General features: G+C 44.2%; 3 protein-coding genes across 3 annotated transcripts in view; 1 reads left to right on the forward strand and 2 right to left on the reverse strand.

Annotated features, from left to right (window-relative positions):
• Window positions 1-15977, reverse strand: part of LOC6626614 (dymeclin) — a 106822-nt gene that overhangs the window by 61861 nt on the left and 28984 nt on the right. The window lies entirely within an intron of this gene.
• LOC138911433 (uncharacterized) lies at window positions 11484-14138 on the reverse strand. The gene has a single exon (XM_070210585.1). It carries the CDS (start codon window positions 14136-14138, stop codon window positions 11484-11486), a length of 2655 nt encoding a protein of 884 aa, XP_070066686.1.
• Window positions 14915-15948, forward strand: AttC (Attacin-C). Its single transcript, XM_002048675.3, has 2 exons — window positions 14915-15292; window positions 15345-15948. Exons 1-2 carry the CDS (start codon window positions 14985-14987, stop codon window positions 15742-15744), a joined length of 708 nt encoding a protein of 235 aa, XP_002048711.1. The 5' UTR covers window positions 14915-14984; the 3' UTR covers window positions 15745-15948.

The following is a 15977-nucleotide window of genomic DNA, read 5'->3' on the forward strand; positions in this document are numbered from 1 at the left end:
AGCCTTCGCCTTGGGCTTAATATGTGGCACTGTTGTCGCCGGCGGCCAACTCGATTACAATTACGTGCGCTAATTGCACTTTAAACGCGTCCGAGCTTGTCAACGGCAACGCTTCGCATCCGCCACAGGCCGCTGCCTTCGCCGCCCGCACATTACTTGCATTTTTTTTTTCCAGCTGCCACTTATTTTTCATATTTTCCTTCCATGTATTTGTTTTTTTCTTTTTTTTGTATTTTCTTGCAGCCAACGCTTTTTTTTATGGCATTTCCTGCGGCAGCAACTTACAACTACATAAATTATGCAAACATCATGTTCCACATACATATATAAGTTGTTAGCTTTTCCAGGGGCAGCATGCGGCTTGGGGCAACGCCAGCCAGCCAGGTTGCCAGCACTACTTGTATTATAATAGCCTGGCACAGCTTTCCACTAGATGTCGCTTCGCAGCAGCCGTAATTCAAAGTGACGCTAAATTTAGTTTAATACACATGAAAAACCCACGGTGGGCAACAAATGTTTAGATTGTTTAAACTAAAAAGTTGTAAAAATTAAATAAAAACATAATTTGGCTCAATTTGTGGTTTGCCAGCGCGTTATGCGCTAAAATTCGCAATGTGTTTAAACTTCGAGCAATAGAATAGAGTGTTGAAAACTCTCGCTGAAGCGAGATAGAGGAACAGTTTTTATCATCTTAAATTCGGCATTACGTTAAATTTAATAAAAGATTTATTTCTTTTTTTCTTTTAATTTGCAGCACACTATAGTTATAAGTAGGCTTGCATGTGATCTCAATGCCCATTTCATCATCTTCAGTTTGCAATTAAATGTTTTGGCTAAATTGAAAGCGATATTAATGTTAGCTAAGAGCTTCAATGTGCTTTAAAAGCACATACTGCTTTTAATAAAAGTATACACTTATTTGGTAAGCTTTCAAAGCATTTTATTTATAGAACTTAAGCTTTCACGTACTTTTCTTACTACAATAGCAGCAAACAAATTGCGAAGCTTTCAGCTAATTTCTAAAACCCACAAATTATATTGTATGTTATTATTAAGCGCTTTTGTGCTCTAAATATGGCAACCTTAAGCTCCAGCTACAACTTAGTTGTTCAACTGTACTTGCAATAAGTTTTCGCTGCACAAATTTTCACTTGAAGTGCACTCGAAAGAAAACTACTTCCGACATACGCTGGCGCCTTGAACCACTGTGCACGCTGGCTATATAAATAGCCCAACTGCCAAGCTTGCCACGAGCTGTGGAATTGTAACGCCCAGCAAGTGGCCCCTATAATGGCTCAAGGCGTAAGTCCATAGCCTGACGGGCAAACCACCTGCCAGCCCATTCCGCCACGCTGAACATTTTGCTCTTTTGCTCATTTACACCTTTTATTACGTATGCGTGCATCGTTGGCAGCAGCAAAGTTTGCAGTTTAGTTTGCCATTAACGTGGCCATAAGCGTTGGCCACACGACTCAACGAGCCGAGCTGCCAACCTGCCTGCCAGCCGCCCACCAGCCTGCTTTCTATTCATATGCAAAACAGTGCACCGAGGGCTGTCACAACAGTTGCCGTTGCATATAACGAACTTTGCGGCGCAAGTTGTGTGGCAGCATGTGTTGAATCAAAGTCATGCATTTATGGTTCAATGCAATGTGTGTGTATGTATGTGTGTGTGTGTGTGTGTGTGTGCGTGCTGTCAAAACCGAAGTTCAGCTTGCCAGCAGTTGCTGGCTGTGTTTCTTAGCCGGCTGCTTGCGGGCAAAACTTTTTAATGCGAAAAGTGCAAAGAAAGTGCAGAAACACACACACTCACACACACACACACACGCACACACATGTCATTTGGCTGGCCCGTGTCCTGTGGCCCGCCTGCCCGCCTGAAATGTCACTGCATTTTAATTTACTGCATACCTTGAGGCGACTCGGGCTTGGGCGACTCGGGCTGCGCGCATGTGGCAAGTGGCAAAGTCCAATGTACGCTGACTTGTTGCCTGCCACATACACACACACACACACACACACACACACATACGCACACGTGGCAGACACACTCATGTGCGTTTTGCATTTTACTGCAAATTAAAGGATTTCTTTTGCCTTTTGCCAAGCTGACAACTTAAGATACTTAGGCATAAAAAGCCTGTCATACCATGTCTGCCACAACAGCGCGACATGTGTGTGCGTGCGTGTGTGGATGTGTGTGTAAAGAGAATTAAGTGCGCTGCGCTTTGTTGAGAATCACTCGAAACAAAGCCAAGTGCTGCGGGCGGACAGCTGCCGCCCTTCGCGCGCCCGCCTGCTCCTAAAAGCTGCCACAGCTCGCTGCACCCTGCCGCTGCGGGGTCGCCCTTATATACAGTGCGTTGCCACGCCCACACTCTGCTTATATATACATATATACATATATAAGTATTTTTATTTTTTTTTTTTTGTTAGACCGTGCCAACACCTTTTTCGCCTGCGTCCATTTTATTATTTGTCTTGATTATTATTTTCCATTTGCGCAAAATTAAAATACAACAAAAATTGTGTAAAAACAACAACAACAACAACAACAACAAGAAATGCAAACGCCCATTCAGCCGCAAAGCTGCCACAAACAACAACAGTGAGGTGGATGGGGCGGGGGGGGGTCGTGTCGCCGCCTCTGTATTAGTGCGCTTGAATAATGTGAAACTGAAAACTTTTCATCAAAAATCAGCCAAGGGCTAAACTGGACGTGAAACAGGCAGAGTCAAGCCAGCCAGCCAGCCAGCCAGTCGGGCAGCCAGTCGGCCAGCCAGTCGGACCGCCAGTTGGACCCGCCTTCTGCAGCAGAACCTCCTTCGACCCAGCCCGCCAACAACATAGAACATCTTGGCAGCTAGAAAAACAAGAAACTCTGACAGGCTGCCATGAAAAGCAACGCTTTGGTGTGACAAATTAAAGACTAAAACATTCGCTTTGGTTAGAGAGCACACAAAACGCAGCGACTGCACCAGCCCAGTAACTGGGAGCAGGACATAAGATAATGCGAGTGCAGCAACTGAAAACTGGTAAGTATATGGTATATTACATGCTATATGCGACTGGACAGCAGAGAACTAACCAAACGGCAAAGTAAAGCAAAAGAATTGGCATGTGGGCTATATCATGTTTCAGAAACAATATAGCTATTCGGGCTTGTTAAAGAAACACGACGAGTTAAATTACATTAAATGAAGATATGACAAGAATTTCAATAAGCTAACTATAAATATCTGAAAATGAACAGAAAACTTGCCGCGGAGGCTTTCCCAGCAGCTGGTTAAGACGAACCTTTCATAAAATAACCTGGATATTGAAGAAATGAGAGCTTTGAAGCCAGAAATTGTATTGCATTTTATTCATATAGAAAAGATTGGAAAAAAAATTGTAAATTGATGCTAAAAATTAATAATATTAATAAAAATATTTTAAAAAAATATATGATAATAGGAAAATCAACCGTATATATTTAAATATATATATAATATATACAAGCTCATCAAATACAATCTCCAGTGCTCGCATATAACATAAGAAAAGTCTTTTTGAGATTGGAATTCTTTAATTCTATAAACATATACTGTTCTGTATTTTCTGTATCTCAGATCAGTTCAATTCTGAAAAGATATTTCCTATTCGAGTCCACCGAAGAAATTGTTGTCCTTATTTTAATAATTGTGCATATATTGAACATTAAATAGAATATTTGACACAAAAAAGGCTGTTACGTACAAACAGCTATGTTATTCATAAATTGACATATTGAATTTATAATTTGTATATCAATAAAGTAACGCCCACCCTCCCACTCCCACAACACCTGCCAGCCCTACAATCTACACACATGAAATTAATTTCATTTTAAAATGCATAAAAATAACGTGTAATTTTTACGGATGTGCCGCTGTTGCTTCTTGTTATTGTTTTTTTTTTTTTGTTTTGCCCCAGCTTATGAATAGTAATTTTTTAGTCTTTAAAAAATATATTTCACTCTATGCATTTGCAGTTACCAGTAAAAAAAAAATATAAAAACAACAACATGCTGCATACCTTTTTGAATGGGACTCGTCTCTAATCAGAGCGCGCGCCTGCAAACAATGGGAAAAGCCGCACCCCCAGCCGCCCAACTCTTACCCTTAGCAGTGCTGCACCCTCCCCAAACACCCCACACACCGTTGCGCCTTTGCTTTTAGGGCTGTGCGGGCGTGCGGCTGCGGCATTGTAATGAAAAAAGGGGACAGCTTTGTATAGGAACAGGAGCTAGCAGAGGCAGGGCCTGGCAGAGGCAGGGCCTGGCAGAGGCAGGGGGTTGGTCTGTGGCAGGGGCAGGTTGCCGCTGCTTGTTGCTTTTGGCATTGTTCCTGCTGTTGCACATGCGATGCTTTATATATTTTTGCCATATATTTTACTCAGCACAAATTTATTTGCGGCTGCAATTCCAATTCCCAGCCCCTGCCCCAGCCCCAGCCACGGCCCCTCCCCCTTCCGCCTAGTTGCATTTGTTATTGTTGCAACTGTAGCTTTGGTTAATGCTTTGCATTTTGTGGCCAAACAGCGGCGGGCGGGCAAAAAGGCTGCGGCTGCAGCAGCTTTTTGGGTGCTGCTGCCTTTAAGTGAATCCTTGAGCAATTTGTCAGGCGCTTTAAAGAGCTATCCAACCCCAACCCTAACCCCGGCCCATGTGCTACACCCCTCTTTAAAAAGCTGCCAGTGACTGTGTTAATTGTTTTTGTTAAGTTTTTAATAACTACAGGCAGGCAGCCGCTCGACAAGACGAGCTGCCCGTCAACACAGTTTGGCCTGCCATCAGTCTCATTATTTATTTGTAATTTAATAAACCAAACAGCGGAGGCTGAGGCAAATGCTTTGGCTTCACTGTGTGTGTGTGTGTGTGTGTGTGTGTGTTGGGGGCAACCCTTCCGTGCCTTGGGTGAAACTGATTTCAACCCTGCCACGCCCACAGATTGTTGCGACTTCTTCTTGGTAGAGCAATTGATTTTATGCGAAAACTTTAGATTTTTATGACTTTTTTGACTGCCGCCGGTCGCATCAAGAGATGAAAATATACTAATACATATAGGTACAGTGAAAACTCTCATGGACGGACAGCGTGGGGTAAATTTTGTACGCTCAAGAGGACTTGCTGCGTGTACTGTTAGCGAGTTTTCACTGTAGTATATATTTAACAGGCCAGGCGTCAGCTGGAATTTATATGCCCCTGCGCATATTTTAATGAGGCATTAAAGCGTGATGCTGATTCTCATACACACACACACACACACACACACGTAATTTATGAGCAACTAAATATTTGCACAGGCTATGGTGTGTGTGTGTGTCGTGTGGGCGGGGCACAGCCCCCTTTTGTAGCCTGGCCAAATGTTTGCCTGCGTTTGCCGTTTTTAACACTCGATTACTTTAAATGCTTTGCTGCTTGCTACGCATTTGACTTTGCCTGTCAATATTTGACTTTGGCTTAACTAGCACACACACACACACACACACGCACACTCTCACGCAAAATCTGCCTCGGCTTGCATCAGCATATTTTTGCTGGCATTCTGTTTGCCCAGCTACCCCATTGGGCTTATGTAATGAGTATTTGGTTACACAAATCTCTGACAGCAACCACCATCCAACATCAACAATTTACCAGCCACCGTTTACCAGCTAACAACATTTACAACCAGCTGCCAGCTGACCCCGCACAGCTTATTGAAATGCTGCTTAAATTACTGAGCAAATGACTCATTTATCAAGTGGCATTCGCCGCTGTTCGATCCACTGACAACTTGGCCAACAAACCAATTATGCGCTTACAACGCGACCTGTCACACGCTGACAACAGCAACAACAACGACAACTAACCACACACTCACACACACACTCACACACACACACACATGCATGAGCTGCGGGGCCTCGCATGCAGATTAGCTGCCATTGACTGTTGCCCGTCTCGTCCATTGGAAATTTCATTAAAAATGATTTAAGGCAATTTACGTTAGCCAGACCCCGCTTCCCCTCGCCCTCAATCATACACAGCCTGCCGCATGCCACGCCCCGCCATCACCTATTTTGGTATCGGTCGCTTTCAATGCCGGCGGGCGCATAAATTAAAACGTTTTTCGCCTGGGGCCAACGGGCGCTGATTGCGCTCTTGCCACATGAGGCACTGCATCATGCATCCAGGCCATGTTTATGGCTTGCTCTAACTCCCGCTCTATCCCGAATTTGCGCTTATTATTTTTGCTGACAGTTTTGATCATAGAAATTTGACCAATTTCCTGATTGATTTCAGCTTAGAGGCAAATAAATTGTAATTTTAAAGTTTGGAAAGTTTATCAAACAGCAGACTGTATTGAATTGCTCTAAAAAGTGTCTAAACGGATAATCCAATTAGGTGTACACTTTTTTTAATTTGACGTTTTCTCATAACAAAATAGGCTACGCATGAAAAATCACATATTATCATCATACGTATGGATTGGGATACAGCAGAGCTTATATATCAAATATAATAAATATCTTCTATTCTCTTTTTTCTCTTTTTCACTCCCTTTCTCGCTCTCGCTCACGCTCTCCCTCTGTCTCTATCTCTTGCTCACTTCCTGTCTCACAGAAAAAAATAGTTTTTTTTGTTGTTTTACAACACTGATCAAGTATTTGCGTCCATAAAAGATTGATCAAAGATTAATTAGAAAACACATAATCCACAATTATTCCCTTGAAGGATTAACAAAAGATTATTCTCCAAAATACTTATAATAGAATATTAATCTCACACATTTTATTTTGTTCCCGTTTTTGTAATTTATTTAATTGTATACATTTTGTTACAATTTAATTTATTTTAACTCAACTAGATTTTGCAACTCTTTTATAAAATGAAAATTTATTTCATGTACGTTTTAGTCTGCCACAAAAACTCTCAGAACTAAGTATAAAAAGTGAATTGAAACTAACAAACGCTGAGCTCAGCAAATCCGAGTCATAAGAAAACTGATTTAGCATTTTGCATGCAACACACGGCCGTACCAGAAGGGGCGTCCAGACAGAGTGCAAGCCGAGCCCAGTTTCCTATGCCGCAGTTCCTGCCACAATGCCTGCTTGGCTTTATGCGCAGCTGCAACGGCGACAAATATTAATATTATGATTATTTTTTCTACCTAAAACATGGCAACAAGGACACAATTTCTCTCCCTATTTCTCTCTGCCGCTGTGCTTAAAATAAATCGCAGCTATTGCTCCTTGCGCTGATCCTGCGCGGGTATATCCTGCTGTCATATATTTATTGTTGTTGTCGTTTAATGTCGCTTGATTTACATTAGCTTGAGACAAAACAAAAGAAAATCGCAAAAACAGCAAATTGAATTTGCCGCACTTAAAAAAATTATAAAAAAAAAATGGAAAACAATGAACAAGAGTACACAGCTGCTAGATACTCTACTCAAGCATCGTAGTTTGTTAAGCTTTTGGAAGATATATCGGTATATATTTAAAAAAAACTTTGCCACGAATATGCTTGGGCTTGTCTGGGCGTTGAACCTAGAAATGGCAGTTCATCGGTTCAAAATAAATACGAATACATAAAAGAAGTTTATGCTGAGCGTGCTTTGCAAGTGCAAGCCTGTATTGTTTGGCGTTTCTGAGCGTTGAACTAGCACGCGAGAGGTCACCGGCTCAAATTCAAATTTTTAAATAAGCATCGAGCAATAAGTTAATTTCTCAAACCCAATGGATATTTATTTAATAAATTATTAATTTAGCTAGCTATTTTTGCACAAGCTAGGGATTAACAACTGAAAATATGATAGACTTTTAGTCTAATGTGTTCAAACCCTATATACACCTCTTCCACAAGATACAGCGTATACGAAAAAAATGACACCCAGCAAATGCGCGACACAATATGCAAATAATCTAAAAATTTATAGGCTTTTGTTGAACTCCCACCGCGACTGCTGTTGCTTCCGCTTGGGCTGTGGGCATCAGCTGTTGGTGCCTTAAGTTTGAGTGGCATACGGTTAAGCTTAAGGCTTATTATCTTTTATGAACTGAACTTCATGTTTGGATTGGCTAAGGTTTTGGCTGCAGCCTGTAGCTTGTCCCGGCGGGTGTCTTACGCATGATTGATGCGCTGCATGTGTAGATGATAACCACAGGCAAAACTTGACATTTCTTCAATTTTGTGGGCTAAAGTTCAAGGCGTGGCAGTGCTGGGGAGTGGATAGAGCGGAAGGGCGGCGGCTGGCTAAATGAACAACAGCTTCTATGCATGCAGAAAATCCATTAAAACACTTGAGTTCCTGGCAGACGCGACGCGACGCCAATGCTGCTCTCCAAGCAGGCAGCAACAACAGCAACATACAAGAACAGCAACAACAAATGCATTTCCGTTTATAGTGAAGGCTGCTTTGAAGGCTGCAACACTTAGACACAACAGCACTTTCCACCCGCACCCAAAGAGCAGTAAAAATAAAAAAAAAAAAATACGAGCACATTAAATGTTATTGATATTGCAATTTTTAGCATTTTGTAATTGAGGCAAACGAAAAAAAAATGCAGCTAGCTAGATCAAACAGCCATCAATTGTCTGGCCAAAACCGTGAGGCTGATTCCTTTGCTTCGGCTGCGACTGTTGCTGCTGCTGCTGCTGCTGCTGCCAGGCGGATAACTGTCTAAATGACACTTAAGCATGTGTTTAAACATGCCAAGCACTTGCCTCACTCAAACTATGCAACAAGCTGCGGCAGGCAACAGTCGCAACAGGGTTGACAGCAACACCACAGTTCAGGCTGATGCTGCTGTCGATGCGCTGATAAGTCTTTAGTCTGTTCCCCCTCGCAACAACTATATACATATATATATATATATATATGTGTGTGTGTGTGTGGCGTCTCGAGTTCAGTGCGAAGGCAAGTGCCAATGTTGCCAATGTTGTTGGGTAAACTCATAATTGGAATTAATTATGCATTCGCACTTTGCGGACAACTTTTCGAGTGGTTTGAGTGGTTACTAGGCTACGTCTAAGTGTGTGTGTGTGTGCGAGTATGTGTGTGTGAGTTTGTGTGTCTTGTATGCGGCTTTAATTGTCCAGGGGTGGGCGACGCTCAATGCCTAGATAGAAGCCACAAGCAGTTTGGCCAGCAAGGGTTAAGTGCAAATTGCAGTTATCGTAAGTATTGCTCAACACTGGCTTCAAGTTTTCAAGTTTCTGCAGTTTAGCCCTAAAAGAGCGCCACATCATGTCATGTGGCATGGATATTACACGCAGTTTAAGCTTGAAGTAAACTTGATTTAATTCGAAAAGTCATTTATTTTCCCTGGTGGTATTTCCAAGCTATTCTCGACTAAATCGCTCGGTTTGATATTATACAACACTTTTTTGTGCTTGTTTCAAGCTAAAAGAACAATATGTCTTAAATGTCAGCCAGCACTTGGTCAAAATTAAAATCAAAAGCAATTTAGAGACCACTTTATTCAATTAGTTGGAAGCATTGTAAGCCCAGCAGCCCGGCACATCTATCTTTTTGTTTTTGAACAACTTTTTCTGCTTTATTTGTTCGTGCCATATTCTAAGCTGCATAATTTGTAGCCGCTTTGTGGCCAGATACATGGTCTGAGCACTGCGCACCGCCCACACCTGAGTCCAATAATAATAGAGGTATTCCCTTCATGCACGTAAATGTGGCAGAGTGTGTGGGAATTCTCTCTATTATTTTGTGTGTTTGCGTTTTGCATGCTTTGTTATGAATTCTTGTAAAATATGTTTATCGAGGCTTTATTAAGCAGCTACTTACACGACAAGCCCAGAGAATGGGCGGGTTGAGGGTGTGTGGGGCGTGAATGGAAATTAATTAAATTTCGACTGCAACATGACAATGCGTTTGACAATGGCTGTCAACGATAAGCGATAAGCGCTAATAAAATGCAATTACCCAGATTCCAAAAGCGCACAGAACATGGCAGCAGAATGCCTGCTGGCATTCCCCTCAACAGCTTCCCCCTCAACATCTTCTTCTTCTACCAGTTATTGTAGCTGAACAAGCCCATTGGCCAGCTCGGACTGTCAGTTATTTCAACGCTCCATTTCATTTGTTTTGACAAGCCAAAGACTTAAATCACAAATGACTTATGGAAAAAAAAAATCAAAAGAAAAAACCAAAATTGCCAAGGAAAAGCGCGAAGAAAAATGACAAAAGCCGCAGCCGAGTGAAATGAGCGAAATGCCAAAGCCGGACAATGCCAAAGCAGCTGCAAACATGCCAACAGCTCCGCATTCTCCAGCCGGAGTCTGGCTCCCTTCTGGACTCGATGCGTCTGCGGCGCGTGTCGTGAGCAAACAAGATAATGTTACAGCCAGTCAACGCAAATTGAGCAGCATGACGTTGGGCATGGTCAAACGCATTCTTCCCCATTTTAGATACCCTCTAAAAAAAGGAAAACCGAAAAAATAAACTGTTGCTTAATTGCAAGGCACATCCACCAAGGGCAATTCAGCTCAAACAATACCAAGCTCTCGAGCTACTACCCTGAACTTTGTTCTTAAGACCTTAAGTTTGCTACATTTCAGAACCTTTTTTCCATATTTCTAGGGTATCTAACAGTCCACCGCCTGCAGATCACTTGGACTTAAGTTGCTTTTTGGCACAAAATGCAAATGAAAACGTCTCAACTTACGCGCTGACTAGCCACAGCAATATGCGGCTTGGCGTGGCGCTTGTTGTGGGTGGGTTTTGGCCATCTTCTTGGCCGACTAGCTGACTGAGCAACATGAAAGTGCCGCCACATTCTGGCCAAATGCGCTGGCAAACTAAATGATTGATCACGGGCATCAATTTACAGCCTTATTGCATTTGGCCTTCGACAAGTTTTCGGTCGCACTTTAAGCGAGAAAAAAAAGACAAGAACTTAAAGGCCAAAACTTGAGCAAATCTTGGCAAAGTATTTTTCTATAAATTTTTTTTTCTTTTTTTTTTTGGCTTTCGGTTTGGAACGTTTATGAAAATGTCTGGTACATGTTTCGCCTGCGCAAACAGAATGCGAGTGCTGCAATAAAATTCCATTACAGCCGCTTGACTTAAGAACTTGGCCAAAAAATGAAAAAGCCAAAATTCGCTGCGAAGGCGAGTGTATTAAAAGGCAGGCGCTACGTGAGTGCATACTCCGTGTGTGTGTGTGTGTTTGGGTGTGTGTGTGTGTGTGTGTGTTGGCGTTTTGCATATTTTATGAAACTTGGCGAGCATTTAACGTGCCGCCCAACACACTCGACTCTGCTGCAAACTCATTACTTGAATTTATTTAGCACTTAAACAAAATGTTTCATTTGCCACCGAATGTGGCAGCAACAGCAGCGTCTGTGGCAGCAACAACTGCAGCTGTGTTGCGGCACAAAGTGTTGTCAGCTCAGCTATGCAATATGGTTTTATTTGCTGCATGCCGCTGCACTTGCAACACCTCATGCCACACCGAGATCAGGCACACGCCTCGCTGGCCGATGCACAACTCCGAACCGCCGCCAGCCAAATGCTGTCCGCACTCTGATCGAGCTGTTGCTGCCGCTGCTGGACACAGTTCGCATACTCCTTGATACGTCGCACCTGTTGCAGGGCGCCATCGTGAGCAACATCTATGTCCAACATGAAGCAGCCCGATTGCGGCTCGTGCACAAAGCCGCACACATTGCAGATATCTGCTGTGGCCTGCAACATTTGCGGATTGTGCACGCAGGCGGCCAGCGTGGGCGTGGACAGGCACAGATCGATGCTACTCGGATCTGAACTGGTCGGCAGGTGAGGCAGCTCAGTGCCACAACGTATGCACTTCTCCAGCCTCTGCGCATCGCATTCACAGACGGCACACTCTTCATCCGCCTGCCGTTGGCGGCAGGTGCGACGCGGCTCGTAATACAAACGCTGTAGGCAAACTTTGCGCTTTCTCGGCTGCTGTGTTTGGGGCCCTTGCCCCTTGCTGGGCTTGCCCCGGCACGAATTGTCTCCAGGTAGATGCTCGCTCAGCGTATCGTCAGCCTGAACGCCCGACAACAACGTTTCCCGCTTGTCCCTGTTAAAATATCTGGCATGAGCCGCCAATATGCTCTGCAAATAGCGCGTCGAGTAGCGATCATCCATGCGCTTCAGCTGCCTGTAGGTCATGGCCTCCAATGAGACTCCGCTCCAGCGACTCTCATCCGTGGACACTGCCGACATTTTACTTTTGCGCAGTATCTGCTCGTTGATAAAACGATCATTGATCGCGGTACGCGCCGCTATTTTCTCATCTAGATATTGATCGAAGGAATCGCTGCTCTTCTGTAGCGCCAAAGGGCTGCCCTGGCCGGGTTGGTCGTCCAACGATAGTTTGGCGCCCTTTTCTATGGCCTCGCTGACAATTTCATTGATATATTTTAGATAATGTTCGCGCAACATTTTAAATATGGCACTTTTGGGTATGCCCACACCCTTTAGATCCTGATAGACGCTGTACAAATTTTTCCACATATAATGCTTGTGCACGGCAGCAACAATTGTCTCCTTGTCGGCCAATATGTCCATCATGCTGGGTCCCTGTATTACGTCCTTGAGCAGCCTTTGAATTGGTCGATATTTGACACTGTCATCCGTTTCAAATATATTCATTAGTACCTGTCCGGCACGCCGCTTCATTCTGGACGCATTCGTCAGATAGAGACGCCATTGGGCATTCTTCAGTTCCTGCCGAATGCCGGCAGGCACAGATTTATTTCGCAACAGCTCATTAACATCATCCGTAACACGTTCCTTGGGTGTTATGGCAACGCTCGATGCCACCGAATCGATAGCTTTCTCCAACTCCCCCTCAGCTGGTGGCAGCCAAATCTCAGTGCTTGGCAGCCTGGGTGAATCATCTATTAGTTCCACCGGTTTCTTTACCGGCTCCTTGTCCTGCATCATGCTGTGCATTTTCGATAACTTTTCACGGATTTTTGATGCCATCGTCAATTTTAACCGCTGCAGCGATTTCAGGCGGGAGCTGCGTTTGCTCGACTGACTACGACGCGATAGCAGTGAAGGGCGACCGAGGCTGCCCATTGATGTTACCGACTTGCGTATCGTTTGGATTTCCTTTTTGAATCTGATCAGCTGATCGCTGCCATAGACTGGCTGGGTGACTCTTTTTGGTCCCAGCTTTTGTTTCAGATCCACATCAAAGTCCAGCATCTCTTTGACTGTTATCCTCTGTCGCCGCTTGGAATTCTGACGTCTTGCTGCCGGTTGATTATGCTCCACAGGCTTTGGCTTTTTCGCCTTATCGTTGGCCGGTTCGATAATTTTATGCAGCTTTCGTTTAAAGTACTGCAATTGCTTGAACGAGAGCATTTTATTCAGAAAGTTCATATTAAATTGCTTGCCACGCGCCTTCGACACCCTGGGCTTTACTCTATGCTTCTCGTGATAGATCTTGGGTATGAACTCTTCGGGTAATTCAATGTGTTGGGTTATCAAATGTTGATGCGCCCGTTGCTTGCGCTTGTAGTGCCCCTTGCGCAGCACCTCGGAATTCCAGAAGTTGTTAAACTCACTGATATTATCCTTAATCAAATGCAATCGCCTATCGGGCTTACGTTTACCGTACATCATATATTTGCGTATCTGCTCAGCCTCTGCATGGCTGTTTTGCAAATGTTCCGGGCTCACTTCCCAAGCGCCGTACTGCTTGTGCCGCTTGCGGTAGGCCCGGTGGAACATGCGAACGGCGTGTGCGATCACCCGTTGCCGTTTGGGCAACACTCTAAATTGTTTGCGCAATTCACGCAGACGCTCGTTCAATGCGAGCTCCTGTTTGCGCAAACTCTGAACTTTCTGCAGCTCCCTTCTGTGCAGTTTTTGGCAATTGCGCAACCATTTCGTGTACATCTGCCACGTACGGCTGAACTGGGCCTTCATTTGGGCCATGGCCAACACTTTGGTGTCCGTCAGCTTCATGTCGATCAATTTGCGCAGATTCTCCAGCAGCACTTGGCGTATCCGGCGCATCGAGATCAGGCGCTGGCGTGCCTGCCTTTTGTATCTCATCAGCCGGCTGTTCTTGCGCCTGATCTGCTTCCGCAGCAACAGCATTAGGAGCCAACGATCGGGCAGCAGATGCATTTTGTTGCAGTTGCTCTCAATTAACTGGCTTTATTTTTCGTTTTCTGTTACGTTTTATAAAACAGTTTTTGAGTTAATTATATCAAAGTTTTACACATTTGTTACATACACAAATAATTTGGAATTTTTTTTCAATGCACAAATTGATTTGCGAATCTATTTCAAAAGTTATTCCTATCAAGTGTCTTATAGCCCGAAACCGTTGAGGCGCAGAGTAAAGTAATTTTAAACTATACCCTGTACACGTTAAATAAGAGATAGTAGGGTATTTAGGACATATGCAAATAATGCAGCAGCCAGAATAACCCATCTGCGACTTCAGAACGTATTAAGGATTAAAATCATTTTTGAGTATACCCTTACCCATTTAATATAAGTGCATAGGGTATATTGATTTTGTGCAAATGATTGCGACAGACTTATTTAACCAGATCCGACTTCATAAACCAATATGAATATAAAAAAATATGTTTAATTATACTTCATTAATTAGACTTCAGTTTTCTTTCTAGTTATTCTTAAGAGTTAACCATAATTGTTTGATCTTAACTTATGCTGGGCTACGTGATGGGCTCAAGTAACAAGCGGGGCTTTTCTTCTACTTTGGCTGCAATGTAAATCCCCGATTAGACCCAAACGGCCGAAACGTAACTAAAGCCGCGTCGCCTTATCAGCAAAGGCGACCCCAAACAAGTTCAAACAAATGTAAACCACATTGTGATAGGGAAGCACAGCCTAAGCAGCAGCCAGTATAAAAGCCATGTGGACTTCAGCAGAGCATCAGCAATCAGCCGCAACAGCTTGAAGTAATCGAATCAATAATCAAATCAAAATCAAATCAAAAAGATGACTCAAATGTTTGCCACCTGCATCATTGTCAGCTGCATTGGTCTGCTGGGCGTTTCTGGCGCACCAATGGAACCACAGCCGGCGCACCTGGTTAACTATCCGGCGGTGCGTGTGCGCCGTCAGGTGTTGGGCGGCGCGCTTACCTCGAATCCGGCGGGCGGTGCTGATGCGCGTCTGGAACTGACCAAGGCGTTGGGCACGCCGGAGCACAATCTGATTGGACAGGTGTTTGCTGCGGGCAATACAGAAGCCGGCGGACCGGCTGCCAAGCCCGTCACCAGCGGCGCCACCTTGGCCTACAACAAGTAAGTTTTCCAAACCGGGTCAAACATCTCAACTAATATCCATTGCACACAGTCAGGGACTGGGCGCGGAGCTGACCAAGACGCACACGCCGGGCGTGCGGGACAGCTTGCAGCAGACGGCTATTGCAAATCTGTTCAACGATGGCGTTCACAATGTGGATGCCAAGGCATTCGCCTCACAGAATCAGCTGGCGAACGGCTTCAAGTTCGATCGCAATGGCGCCGCCCTGGACTATGCCCATATCAATGGACATGACGCCAGTGTGACGCACAGCAATATACCCGGCTTTGGCAAGCAGCTGGAGCTGGCCGGTCGTGCCAATCTCTGGCAGTCGCAGGATCGCAATACGCGCCTGGATCTGAGCAGCACCGCCTCCAAGCGGATGAGCGGTCCGCTCAACGGCAGATCCGACTTTGGCGCCAACCTGGGTCTGACCCATTATATTGGCTAGAATGGAGTCAACTATATCCGAGCCAGGAGCTGACTTTTCCTAATTCGACAAGGTGGAATATAGGTGGATCAAATTTGATCACGAAAACCCAGAGCTGTTGTTGCAGTTAAAAATCTCAGCTCCATTTGCGGAAAACGGGCGAAAGAATAATTTAAGTCGATCGAAAATTAAAATTTGTCTTAAACTTTCAATAAATCAATGAAAAACAAACCTAATTTAAGAAAAGCTCACTC

The sequence above is a fragment of the Drosophila virilis genome, chromosome 5 (assembly GCF_030788295.1).
Source record: "Drosophila virilis strain 15010-1051.87 chromosome 5, Dvir_AGI_RSII-ME, whole genome shotgun sequence".
Classification (NCBI taxonomy): domain Eukaryota; kingdom Metazoa; phylum Arthropoda; class Insecta; order Diptera; family Drosophilidae; genus Drosophila; species Drosophila virilis.

Excerpts from the sequence above, each read along its gene's own strand:
- AttC (XM_002048675.3), top strand. The coding sequence starts at position 14,985 with ATGACTCAAATGTTTGCCACCTGCATCATTGTCAGCTGCATTGGTCTG. Across the intron at positions 15,293-15,344 it reads GCCACCTTGGCCTACAACAA|TCAGGGACTGGGCGCGGAGC; the intron begins GTAAGTTTTCCA and ends CATTGCACACAG.
- LOC138911433 (XM_070210585.1), bottom strand. The coding sequence starts at position 14,138 with ATGCATCTGCTGCCCGATCGTTGGCTCCTAATGCTGTTGCTGCGGAAG.